We start from the raw sequence: 13101 nt of genomic DNA on the forward strand, positions 1-13101 counted from the left end.
GGCCTGATTCATGAATGTTTTCCTATGGGATTGCACCATTATAAAACACTTCTATGAATCAGGCCCTGGGAGTGCAGTGCCCATGGGGGACGATAAAGGAAAAACATCACCTGAAGATATTCTGTCCCTTTTTTGTAAAAGGCTCTGTGTACCAAGCAGAGACTGAAACCTCACACATTGCTCAACTAGGAGCCAGTGAAGCTGTCGAAGAATGGGAGTCATATGGGCACCATGCGTGGGGCAAGAACTGTTCTAGCAGCCATGTTTTGCAGCAGCTGGAGACGGTGGAGTAAATAGTACGGTGCAGCTAAATAAAGCGCATTACAATAATCAATTCCACTGATTACCATAGAGGAAACTACAGGGGCATGACATTTAATAGGAATAAAAGGCAAAATCTTGCATATTTTCCGCAGCTTGAAATTAACCTTTTGACAAGTGGTTGACACCTGATCCGCCATGGATAAAGTCGACATAATCTTGATGCCTATGTCTTTGACCGATGAAACAGGTGTGAAAAAGGGTCCAAACTAGTGGGCCAGAACTTGGGGATCCAGGACAGAGAAGGATTTGCAGTACCAACCACCAGCACCTCTGTCTTCTCTCCGTTCAAGTTAAGTATGTTCCTGGCCATCCATCCACCCACGGCCTCCAGGCAACTCCTCAGCTGAACAGCCGTATCAGGCTGAAACAGATCGAGCAGCAGAATAATCTTTCTGTCGTTGGCATAGGAGTAGCACAGGAAGCCATGTGCATGGATGATGCGAAGAAGCGGCTGGATGTAAACGTTGAACATAGTGTGAGACAACGAGGAGCCCTGATGGACTCCACATAACAGAGGTACAGGTTGGGACTGAAAAGTTGCCAGAGAAACAGACTGTGAGCATTCTGCCAAAAAAGAAGCAAACCAGGCCAAAACCTGACCAGATGGGCTAGCGGAAGAGAGACGGGAAACTAAGGTGGGGTGGTCGACGGTGTCAAATGCCGCCAAACCTCGCCCAGATCCACTAACCACGTCAAATCATCAACTACTGACACCAAGACAGATGCATTAACTCGGCCCAGGCGAAAACCCAATTGAAAGGGGTCAAAGAAGGAAGATAGGTCAAGAAAAGAGCCTAGAAGAGGAGAAACCAGATACTCAAGTAGTTTCATAAGAACTGGCAGCAGGGAAATTGGGTAAAAGTTAGAAAGGATTAACAGATCCAAAGAAGGGGGATTTCAAGGGCATGCTTTAGATCATCAGGGATGACCCCTGATGAAAGCGAATTGTTAACTGCCTTGACCAACCACGGGATGATTGCACTCGACACATCTTTCAATGTGGAAAGCAGGATAGGGTCAGAGGGTGACGCCGATTTTAGCCCTTTAATGACAGCTAAAATGTTCTGTGCCGTAAAAGTAGAGAAAGTAGACCAGTCAGCTGAAGCTCTACAGTCACCCACAGATGGAAAGGGCCAGGTGGAATGCGGAAGAGTAGTATTAATCGCACTACAAATGGCAACTCTCTTATCGTCAAAGAACTTAGACAAGGAGTCACAAAGCTCCTGCGAGGGGGGGAACTGGTCTGAGAGTCAGGCTGAATGGTCAGCGATTGAACTGCCTCAAATAGAGCTTTAGGTTGGTTGATAGCCTGCTCAATTTTTCCACTAAAAATAGTTGTTTGCCCACTGTAATAGCTCTTTGCTATCTTGCAATAGCCAAACGAAAGAGAACTTTGTTGGCTAATAAATAACCAGTTCTCCACTTCCTCTCAACATGTCTATGCTGGAGTTTTAGATCTTTAAGTTTGGCTGTTATACCATGGTTCCGAATGGCAATTTTTCACTAAACAGTGCTTAAAAGGGACAACAGTATCTTCTGCTGTGCTAAGTGCCGAGGACAGGATTGGCAGTGTGCAGTCAATGGTGTTCGCACAGCCATTGGAAATTAAGAGGCTCAGATCCTGATGAGAAACAGTGTGCCAACAGCGTTTCTGAATATACTGCTGGGAGGGTGGGCAGAAAGGAACTCTCAAGCTGCACTGAAAAGGGCTCCACCATATGATCCGACCAAATTACAGGGAGCGCAGAGAAAACAGAGGCAATAGCTGAAGGGGCAAAGATAACATTGAGAGTATTGCCCATACGATGTGTAGAATACGTGACCATTTGGGGTAGGCCAAGATCCAACATCGTTGCCAAGAAATGAGCAACCAGATGGTAGTCAGACTTCTTCGATGGGAGATTAAAATCCCCACCAACAATCAGGTTAGGGTATGTCTGCTGTATGCCAGCCACAAACGCCACAAACGCCGGAAACTCGAGACAGTAACCACAATCATATCTATAGGAGAGTGAAAGGATGGTGAGATCATGGGCTAGATCAAGAGGGAGTTGATAGAAACAGAGAAATCACGGGAGAGGTGTACAGTTGAGTAATAAGCACAGAAAGATCATAGAAAATGCCTGACCGGGAGTGACAGAGAAATATAAATCATGGGCTAAGTCCAGAGAGGCGTGACAGAGACAGGGAATCGCTGATAAGGGCCAGACTTAAAGACTGTCCTTTTATGCTAATAGCCAAAGCGTCATTTTTCATTCCTCTTTTATTTCTCCTGTCACATATCCACTTGTAGACTTCTGTCATGTAAAACATGTAAAATAAGGTCAATTCTTAAGGTTTCAAGGCAACACTCTTATCCTATTGTCAGACCTTTTTGAGTAAGCTTCTATATAAACTTGTGTATATTGCTTACTTTGAAGGAAGGACATTTTATTTGTTATTTGTGAATAGACGATGGAGGAATTTTTGTTTGATTGTTGTTGTGGTAATGACATTTTGTAGATCTTGGTTTTTATGTAATAGTGAATGTGTTCATTTTATTTTTCTTATCTGTATTTTGTTAAAGGTTATTTTGTAACCATATAACATTTCCCCCAGAAGCTCACACCGGCAGGCGGAAGCTGGCCACCTGTAGAGAAGGCCACGTAGAAAAGGCCTGTTCTACGCCTGTTTTCCGCTGACTCTGCCAGACCGCCTGGTCCTCCAAAACACACCCACCAAGGTAACTTTCTCACCTCCAGTATCAATGTGCCACAGAGTTTTCAACCCATCAGTACTCCCCTTATCCATACCTGGACCCTGAAGTACTACCCTGCCCTGTGCATTGCATTCTACTGTGACACCATAATCCTAGTTGATGCCCTGCTTTGTGCATATCAGCCTACTGTGACATTACAATTCTAGATGGTGCCCTGCTCTGTGCTTTTTAGCCTAACTGTGCTGTGTCAAATCTAGGTGCTACCCCGCCCTGTGTATCTCAGCCTACTGCTGATTTGGCACTGCCCTAGTTAAATTCGAACTTGCCTATTGTTGACTTTGCACTGCCCTAGTTAAATTCGAACTTGCCTATTGTTGACTTTGCACTGCCTTAGTTAAATTCGAACCTGCCTATTGTTGACTTTGCACTGCCTTAGTTAAATTCGAACTTGCCTATTGTTGACTTTGCTCCGCCTTAGTATAATCAAATTTGCCAACTGCCACGACGCACCGCCTCCTAGGTGCCTATCCACCATGCTCTTTAGGGCACTCCTCATACTGTACCACATTCTGCCTGTTGAAGCAGCAATTATTACCCAGCCACACATACGGCCGACACACCTCCAGCCATCAGCCACATTATTTCTCCCTAGCCTTGTCCCCCCAACCCCGCGCATGGCAACCCCCACAATGGACCCTATGACTCCCACCACAGGCCTCCTGCACCTCAACACTGACATTAACCCATACTACAATGACCCAGCCCTCTGGCTGAAACACTTCGCTAACAAACCTACTCCGAATCAACCGTGCTCCTTATCTCTCAGAAACAAAAGATTAGGCACCAGATTCCATATAGGCACCACCCGTAGTAATTTCCCCAAACAAACACAACACACTCCACCATGGTCATCTACTGCATCCGCCAATAGCAAATCCCCCTCTACGGAGGCGAAACTGGCAATTATCAAGGGCACCCTCATCAACGGCAGATTCCTCCCAGTGCACGTGCTAGATATTGCAGACCTTATAATATCTTCTGATCTCGACTTCATTGCCGTAGCTGAAACTTGGCTTCATGCGGCATCTGGTCCTTCCTTATCCCTTCCCATACCACCCGGCTCCGGCATCATGAGATGTGACCGCACCTCTGCCTCACACACCAGAGATGGTGGCCTAGCCATCATTCACAAAACTACTCTTGATTTAAGAGTATCGACAAACACCAAACTTGAGTCCGCTGAACTACTATCAGTCAAACTCTCACTAACTCCTAATCAAACAGCCGCCCTTCACCTAATTTACAGGCCCCCAGGCCCCGCACCCTCCTTCGTCGGCGAAATCTCTGCCCTCCTCCTTGACAATGCAAAAACTAACTCACAAATTATTATCCTTGGAGACTTCAACCTAGGACTTGGCGACCCCAAAGACCCCATTGCATTAGACCTGGAAAACGCCCTCTCTAACTCTGGCTTCACCCTGCACATCCAAGAGCCCACACACTCCAAAGGCAGTACCCTTGACTGGCTAGCCAGCTCTAACTGCAATATTAATGTCTTGGCTAATACCCCATGCTTATGGACAGACCACCACATTATCACTTTTAATATTGAAGCTTCCCCCCGCATCCCGACCTTAATAGCGCCTGCCCTCCCGACCAGAAACAAAAAGGACATAACCAAGGAGAAACTCCTCTCTCTGCTACTCCCTTCGCTTAAAGCTGCCATTGACTCCAGCAATGACCCCACCATTCTAGCTGACATTTATAACTCTAGCATGCTCACAGCTATAGATGTCATTGCCCCTATCAAACTGAGGAAGGCCAAACCACGGGCACACCTTAACTCGTGGTTCACACCACAGCTAAGAGTACTCCGTAAAACCAAACGTTGTGCCGAAAATCATTGGAAAAGTCACCCGTCTGACGCGCACAAAGACGGTTTCTTCTTGGCATCGCTGATTTACAAAGCAGCCATTATAGAGGCAAAAAAAGAGTCCCTCAATAATCGCATCCTGCAAGCGGACTCCAATTCCAAGGAACTCTTTAAGATCCTAAAAGAGCTTGAAACTCCCGTTACCCCCCCTCCCCCGACACCTGCATCAAAGATAGAAAATGGTGTTTTAACATTCAGGCAGCGTTACTGAACAAAATCACCACGCTCCAATCTAAAATTATAGCTAAGCAAGACAGTCTGAAACTGGAAAATCGCCCTCCCACTCCAGCTGGGGCCCTCTCGCCTGACTTGCCCAATCTCAAACGGTTTGCCTTCGCTCCGCTCACCATTGCAGAGGTGGAAAACATTATCCTGAGGCTCAAACCATCCAACTGCCAGGGTGATCCCTGCCCGGCCCCAATCATTAAGGATTCGGCACATGATTTGGCCCCATTCATCCCATCCTTCATTAACGCCTCCTTTAAAACAGGAACTGTCCCTGACAACCTCGAGGACGCATGGGTGATCCCCCTGCTCAAAAAACCCTCCCTGGACCCGAGCATACCCACCAACTACTGACCCATTACTACTGTCCCGTTCTTGCTAAAAATCCTAGATTGCGCAGCCTACCTGCAAATCCAAGAGTACTTGGAAGCCAATAATCTCCTAGGTCTCAGACAATCTGGCTTCCGCCCCAGACACGGAACTGAGACAGCTCTACTAGACTTAAAAACTCAAATTGAAGTTCTAAAGGACAACGGCAAACTGGCCCGATTACTCCTACTCGACCTCTCTGCGGCATTCGATCTGGTCAATCACCAAATCTTATGCAAGCATCTGCACTCTGCCGCCCATTTCTCCCCGTCAACTACAGCTTAGATCAAATCTTTTTTGAGTAATAGATCTATGCAGGTCTTTTCTTAATCTGCAGCTGCTGATGCTTCCCCTATTCATTGTGGCGTCCCCCAGGGCTCTTGCGTGTCGCCAACTCTCTATAATGTCTTTACAAAACCGCTCTTTGATGTACTTGACTATCTGGGTGTCTCCTATGCGAATTACGCTGACGACACCGAGATACTCATTCCCATCACTGGAGACTACTTGGCTGACACCAAGGCCCTAAATGATGTCTACTTAGTCATCCAAGTTTGGATGGCACAACACCAACTAGGCCTCAACGATGACAAGACTGAGCTCCTCATCTTGGGCACTACGCAACGTCTTAGTAAACTTGAACCGTTTTACCAATCATTCATCATCGATGGCAACACCATCCAAGTCTCGAAAGACACGAAAAACGTAGGCGTATACCTTGACGCCACCTTATCCCTATCCCGACAAACAAATGCAGTCAGATCTGCCTCAGCATACACCTGCAAACTCATTGCAGCCTGCAGGCCATTTCTGAACACGCCAAACACGGTCACACCGGCCAGAATCCTCATCATGGCCAAAATCGACTATGGCAGCGCCCTCTACCTAGGAACTAGCCAAGAGAATCTGAACAAATTGCAAATCTCTCAGAACAATGCCATTAGAGCGGCTCTAAATAGCCCGCAAAACCACCACATTTCGGAATCCAGATCCAATCTACACTGGCTACCTGTCAAACAGAGAATCTCACTGAAAGCTTTAGGCCTTACCCACAAATGCCTAGCCAACCAAGCCCCCCGTATCTCTGCAGCCGGCTATCCCGCCCATAAAATTTATTTGGCCCACGTCTTGACATTGTCACCTCGCTACTGGCTCAATCGCTACTCAAACATCAACATCCCCAGACAATTTGTGAAAATGCAATGTATGAATTCTCTCATGGAATATAGCTGGCCTAAAAAAGAAATTGAAGGACAATGACTGGTCAAACTTCATTAGACAATCAGAAGTAATACGTTTTCAGGAAACATGGGCATTTGAAGAATGCAGCATTGAGGGTACCTTTACTACTATAGTCCAGCTCTTACGGGTAAGTGTGGGCGGGTAGTAGGTGGTTTGACACTGTAGATTAGGACTGATATTCCTAAAGGAAGCAGATGATTACTAAATCTTCAGATATTCAGGGTGTGTTGTTGCTTAATCTGTCTCAGAAATGCCATCTATTGATTGTTAATGTTTATAAAAGACTGAGGGGTAAAAATGGCATGAAAACCTTAAATTTGCTCCTTGATCAACAGAGTCATATTTTGATTGGCTCAAGGAAGGATTATAAAAATTATAGCGAGAGATTTAAATCTCCAATTTGAACCACTGGAAGGTCTCACTAATCTAATGGATGAATAGGAGATGTTTTGGGGGTAACCGCCTCTTAACCCAGGCCATCCCAAGAATGAGCACCAACACGTGAGGCAAACTATGCAATTGTGGTTATGACTAGTTTTAGTACTTGCAATGGGAGTGTTAACAGAGCTATCCCTGTGAAACCTTACAGGTAATGAATTCCGATATACGGTCATGCTCTTGCCAGGCAAAGCTGCTGCTTTTGCGGTCTTGTGAGCCTTTGTGTGTGTGAGCACAAGGGTGGGGGCTGGGACTTTCAAGTCCCAGCCCGTATCCCCTGGTGCCAAAGAGTCCGCTGCTGGCTGTATGTGAAACATGTAGTAGTCCCTGATTGGACAACTACTGGCTGTTTGAATCTTGCAGATCCTTAGCATTGATGGGGTTTGACTTGCTTCCAGCTCCGAATCTGGATAACAGGAGGACTCCTGCAGCCATTCATTAGATCTGCGTTGGAGCCAATGATCCTATGACAAAGAGCAGCACGCTGATGACCAGAGAACGACTTCTGTAGTGGAACAGAATCCCCTTCAGTGACCTGCCCGGTGAAGCCCTGCTCCTTTGCATGATCTCAGAAGACCCTCGTTGGTGCTTCAGCCCTTGGACTAGAGGAACCAATTAGTCTTGATGCGCACTCGAGTTTGCATGCCCCAAGAGCTTTCAAAAGTGTCCCTGGACTGCCCAGTGGACTGACCACCAGAGACATTGCCATTCCGTGATCAAGCCCGGGTCTCTAGTGGTCGCCAGCATGCGCCACAAGTCACCTTCTCCCGTAATTTCAGCTTCCTAAAATCAAGGGAACCTGCTCTGGAGCTGCTTCTGTGACTACGATTGGAAGATTGCCTGTCGTCGCCTGCAAAGGGTGCCTTCCTCATCATCTGGGCTTGCATCTTGAAGTTGCACCCGACTGGATGAAAATCTCGAACGGGCAACCCCTGGGCACCTCTCTACAGAACCAAGCACGGAAAATCATGTCCCCAGCGACCCCCCGTTCATTCACTGTGTGACCTGGGAAAATGCAGTCAGAGGGGTAAGTAAACGTAACTGTTCCTGTCCCCCCTGTCCTCCATAGGATAATATTGGGTGCAAAACCCTATGTCTCCTAACTCCCTCTTTACGTTCCTTTGGTCGTCGAACCTGGGTCAAGTCTCCAACCCCTGGGCTAGCCTTGGGACTGGAAGAGAGATACTGTTCTACTTCTAAACACAGCTCATTTAGTCCTTTTAGAGAATACCTTCCCTGGAGAAACCTGTGTCCGCACCTGTGACTTTTGCCTCCTCTTTAAGTGTATTCATGTTTAGGCTTCCTCTGTCTCTCTGATCTTGTTACCATCTATGCTCTCTCTACACATCTTCACTGTGCTTCACAGGTTCAGCAGGGTCTTCCTGGTCATCTATGTGCTTACATTTGTTCCACTCTTTTTCACCTATTATTCCTAAACTTTGGAATGCTTTTCATTTTTCTCTCAACTATGAATCTGTTCTGAGCTATTCTTGATTCTTCTTAAATATGTTTATTAGTGAAGTTTGTTCAGAACAAGACCTTTTTTTACCACTAAAAGAATGACATAGAAATAGCACATCATGCAGTTTACCAGGAAACAGATTTTCTAACTTTTGTAGATATTGCAGGGATAAAGAATAAGATTTATGAAGAGAGTCAGGAAGGAGGTGAAAGAGAGGAGACAAGGAAACGAGAGAGATTGCAGAGGTGGGGAGGAATAGAGGGCGAGATGAGTGAGCAATTTCAAGCCGTAACGGCACAGATAGGAAAGGGACTCACCGTTTACCAGCGTTGGACTGCAACCTGCGGAACAAACATAACAAACATGAAATGTCTGCCAGAGAGCAGATGAGAGAGGTAGAAGACGTGCATGTAGGTAGGGATGGACATTTCTCTGGTGCAAAACTGTCTAGCAAGCAATGGAGTGCTGTAGACTAGTGGGGTGTGACATATGTTTTAGCTGCAGGAGGGTATCGGGTAATAATATCGCCATATATATGGTCGCTGTAAATAATATCGCACGGAAAATGTTGTGGCGATATTATTTGGGTGACCATATATATGGCAACAGGGGCAAAAAAAAAAGAAAAAAAAAGTTTGGGGGTTGCGGGGGTGTCCCCCGCATGTTCCATGCAATAATGTCGCCACAAAAAACGACAATTTTTCAGCGATATTTTTGCATGGCGAGATTTTTGTGGCGCCATTATTACATGGAACCTGCAGGAGGTATGCGATTAATGTGCTTGAATGCTCGGCTAAAAGAGGTGCTCAGCTGCAGGAGAGGGAAGGGGGTGCTCAGTTGCCAGAAGCAGCAGTCGTGTTCTTAGCTGCATGGGGTGGAAGAGAGTTGCACAACAGAAGGAGATCACAGTGCTTTGGTTGGCCCAAAGGAGCCCATACTATGTCCAGAGTGGACCTAAGCATTTTGGGACAGTGATGCAACTGTCTATTGTAAATAGTTCCCTGAAGCTGGGACTGTGAAGTAACTGTCTATTGTAAATAGTTGATAGGATCGTGATTGGCTCTAGGTGTGGAAACAACCTGTGCTAGGCTCTGTTATTTCAAGCATACTAGTGGGGTTCATATGTTGCAAGATCACAGGAGCTGTCGGGTTTAGCCAGCACCCCAATTGTTGAATAGAAAAAGAGAGTTTTCTCATGGTTATCTTGTTTCAGTAGTTCAAAGAATAGTTCTAACACAGTAGTTATTGCGATACAGGTTTCGCTTTCATTTGTGCTGGAGCCGCGAACGGACCTGCACATCGGACCAGGATAATAGGGCCCAACAGGAGCCACTGTCTCGACAGGACAGCCTCAATTACCACGGACCTGGACCCCATAGGGGGCTAGACACTGTATACAATAGCCTTGATAAAGACCCACGGGTCGAAACACGTGTCGGCTGACAGACAAGGGACACAATTGCCCCTAAATGTATCAAATGCATACCAACTGAATGTTAAAAACAACTCAGCACCAGCACAAATAAAAGCGAAAACTGTATCGCAATAACCACTGTGTTAGAACTATTCTTTGAACTGCTGGAGCAAGATAACCAGGAGAAAACTCTCTTTTTCTATTGTAAATAGTTCCATGAAGCTGGGACAGTGATGTAACGGTCTATTGTAAATAGTTCCCTGAAGCTGGGACAGTGATGCAACTGTCTATTGTAAATAGTTCCCTGAAGCTGGGACAGTGATGCAACTATATAGGGTAAATGTTACAGATGCTGATGAGAGTAAAGCAAGTTCCAGTACCTTTTTGTGTGGAGTCTTATGTTGGGCCACAACAGTTACTCATCTGCAGTGGAATGAAGGGGGTATTCAACTATAGGGGGCAGCAAAGAGGCATTCATGTGTGATGGAGTGGGGGAGGTGTTCAGAGGTTGGGGAGGGCATGCTGGTGCTTATCTGGAGGGAGATCAGGGGTGCAGTCATCTGGAATGGAGTGCGGTAAGTGGAGTGGGGTAAGCGCTCAGTTGTGGGGGTGCTCAGCTGCAGGGGAGAGTAGGGGATGCTTTGGTGCCAAAGTGGGCTCCAGGTGCGCAGATGCAGTGCTGGACTCCGCTACTGGGAATGGCCTGGCTGGCCTTTCCACCATGCGCCTCTTTTTGTGTAGTACGGTTTTCTGCTCCACTTACACCAGTCACCGCTCCCACTTCCTTCCATCTCCCCTTATCCCCCACATCTTTTATAAAGATTCCAGTGTGTTTTCCTCACTCCTGACACATGTTTTATGACAGTTTTATTGTTATGCTCGTTATGTAACTGCTTTTTAATCTCTATGTAGGGACAGATGTGCTTCAAAATACACTATATTAAACATGTTGGGTTTGCTCATATGGTGCAATGTAGGGCCACTTTGAGAAACATTTCCAGGGCCACCTTTGGCTCCCAGTCCACCCCGGCTGCGCAGCTGGAGCAGGGGTGGGGGTGTGTGAAACGGCACAGCTGCACGGGAGGTGCTCAGCTGGAGTGGAGGGGCTGAGGCGTTGTTAGCTGCAAAAGAGCACGAGAAGAAAATCCAAACTCACCGGAATTTGGTCTGCTGCAATTTGTGTGCGCCACTGACTTGTTTATAAACATCGTTCAGCTGTGGGGAGAGAATTAGAGAGGATTAGAGAACGTACAGAGAAAGATGAAGGGAACGAATCAGAGGTAGACGGAGATTAAGGACGGCAGGAAGACCGACAATAGGAGCCATGCATTCAGGCAAAGACAGAATGAGGAAGAAAAAGACTGAGACGAGTTTAAATCAAATATCAGCAGAGAAGGATACACGAAAAGCAGAATGCGATTAAAATAGGACACGTAGAGAGGAGGAAACACAGATGGGATGAAAGAAGAAAGAAGATAGGCATGGAATTGAAGATTAAAGAAGGGACAGAGACGAGAGGAGGGGAGGGGAGGAAAGGGGAGTGAAGAGAGCGCGAGAGAGACACGTGGGGGAAAGCAGAGGCAGATCAGAGTGTAGTTATGGTATGCGAGAAGAGCAGGCGTTTTCAGAGAATTGGGACGAGGGGATGAAAGCATCGAGCGATAGAGAGCCAGAGAGGGGCTCAGCAAGGTACTGTTGAGGCACTCACGTTTTCCTCCACCTCTCTGCGCACTTGGTCAAACTCCCGCGTCTCCGGTTTGGAGAGGTTCTCTGTGAAGAGCCGCGCCAGCCTCAAAGAGATGGGGTACTGAACTGGGGGAACAAGAGGGAGCTGTCAGAGAGGAGTCCCAGAGACCCCGTACCACGCGCCTACCACAAAAGGGCTGGGCAGGGTCTGGGCCATGACATTGTCTCGGGCACCAATGAAGAAGTGGGCCACAGTTGCACATGCCGATTCGTTCCTTTTGTGACAGTCCCTGAGTGGGACACAAGGGAGGGTGTGTTGATAAACTGGGATGCAAAGTGTGCATTTTAAAGAATAGTCATTCAGTAACACTGGTCAAAACTACTAGTCGCATGGTGAAGCCATTTATCAACTGGGCCACTTTGACCAAAAAAACTGCCCCACACCAGCATGTTGCGTTTTTGGTTTGGGCATTGCCATATTTCCCTATAGGCCCGCCTGAGCCTATGGGTGGGAGTAGAGAAGGTGGAGAGCTAGTGAAAGAAAAAAGAGCCAGCGGTAGAAGGAGAAAGGGGCAGAGGCTGGAGAGGGAGGTGCAGTGCTCTATTTGGAGAAATGTGAGTGACCCCCTGAAGATTGCCTCTGCGCCCGAATTTCTGTGAAGGGAAAACCGTGAGAGTTTAAAGGTGTGACGAGAGTGAAACTAGTTTGTTTTTGTAGCTATGGGGAGGCTCGTGCATTTGGCTCCAATCTCAGGGCAAACCTGCTAGCAGGGGCATTCAAAACCTTTTTATACTAAGCCCCCCCTTGAGCCTAAGCATTTTCTACTGCTTATATTTTCTATTCAAAGCAGTCACCTCCATCCTTTATCTAGGTTAAAAAAAATATGAATCTCTTTCTAATCAGTATGCAGCCCCCCTTGTACATCCTTTGCCCCCCCCCGAGGGGGACAAGCCCCCCAATTTGAAGATGACTGTGCTAGAGTGTTTTGGCGGAAATGCATTCATTGCTAAGTCGCAGCCATTGTGTTGTGGAGCTGTCTTTTTGCTGGTATAGGACTCTGTTGGGATAGCTTTCCTTGTTTTCTCTAGAATGTGCGCAAATATCATGGTGCGGCAAATGAAAACGTTCTCAGGTGTGCCCAGGCTCCGCCTAGAGGACAATAGGGAAACGCTGACGTGCAGACCCAACATGCTAGTGTGGACCAGTTTTTTAGTTTTTTAGCCAAAGTGGGCCACATTTTTTAACATAATGGGCCAGTTTGATGAGTTACTCCACTTTGTAGCTAGTAGTTTAGACCAGTGGTACTGAA

General features: G+C 46.8%; 1 protein-coding gene across 5 annotated transcripts in view; it reads right to left on the bottom strand.

The window, feature by feature from the left end:
• ITGB4 (integrin subunit beta 4) overlaps positions 1-13101 on the bottom strand; it is a 436088-nt gene that overhangs the window by 109147 nt on the left and 313840 nt on the right. For all 5 annotated transcript variants that reach the window (XM_069654756.1, XM_069654757.1, XM_069654755.1 and 2 more), the window contains exons 21-23: positions 11814-11917; positions 11262-11320; positions 9009-9032 (exon numbers count right to left, since the gene is read on the bottom strand). In XM_069654756.1, coding sequence (XP_069510857.1) covers positions 9009-9032; positions 11262-11320; positions 11814-11917 — 187 coding nt within the window. The remainder of the gene's footprint in view (positions 1-9008; positions 9033-11261; positions 11321-11813; positions 11918-13101) is intronic.

The sequence above is a fragment of the Ambystoma mexicanum genome, chromosome 3q (genome assembly GCF_040938575.1).
Source record: "Ambystoma mexicanum isolate Mex_15411 chromosome 3q, UKY_AmexF1_1, whole genome shotgun sequence".
In the NCBI taxonomy this organism is placed as follows: Eukaryota; Metazoa; Chordata; class Amphibia; order Caudata; family Ambystomatidae; genus Ambystoma; species Ambystoma mexicanum.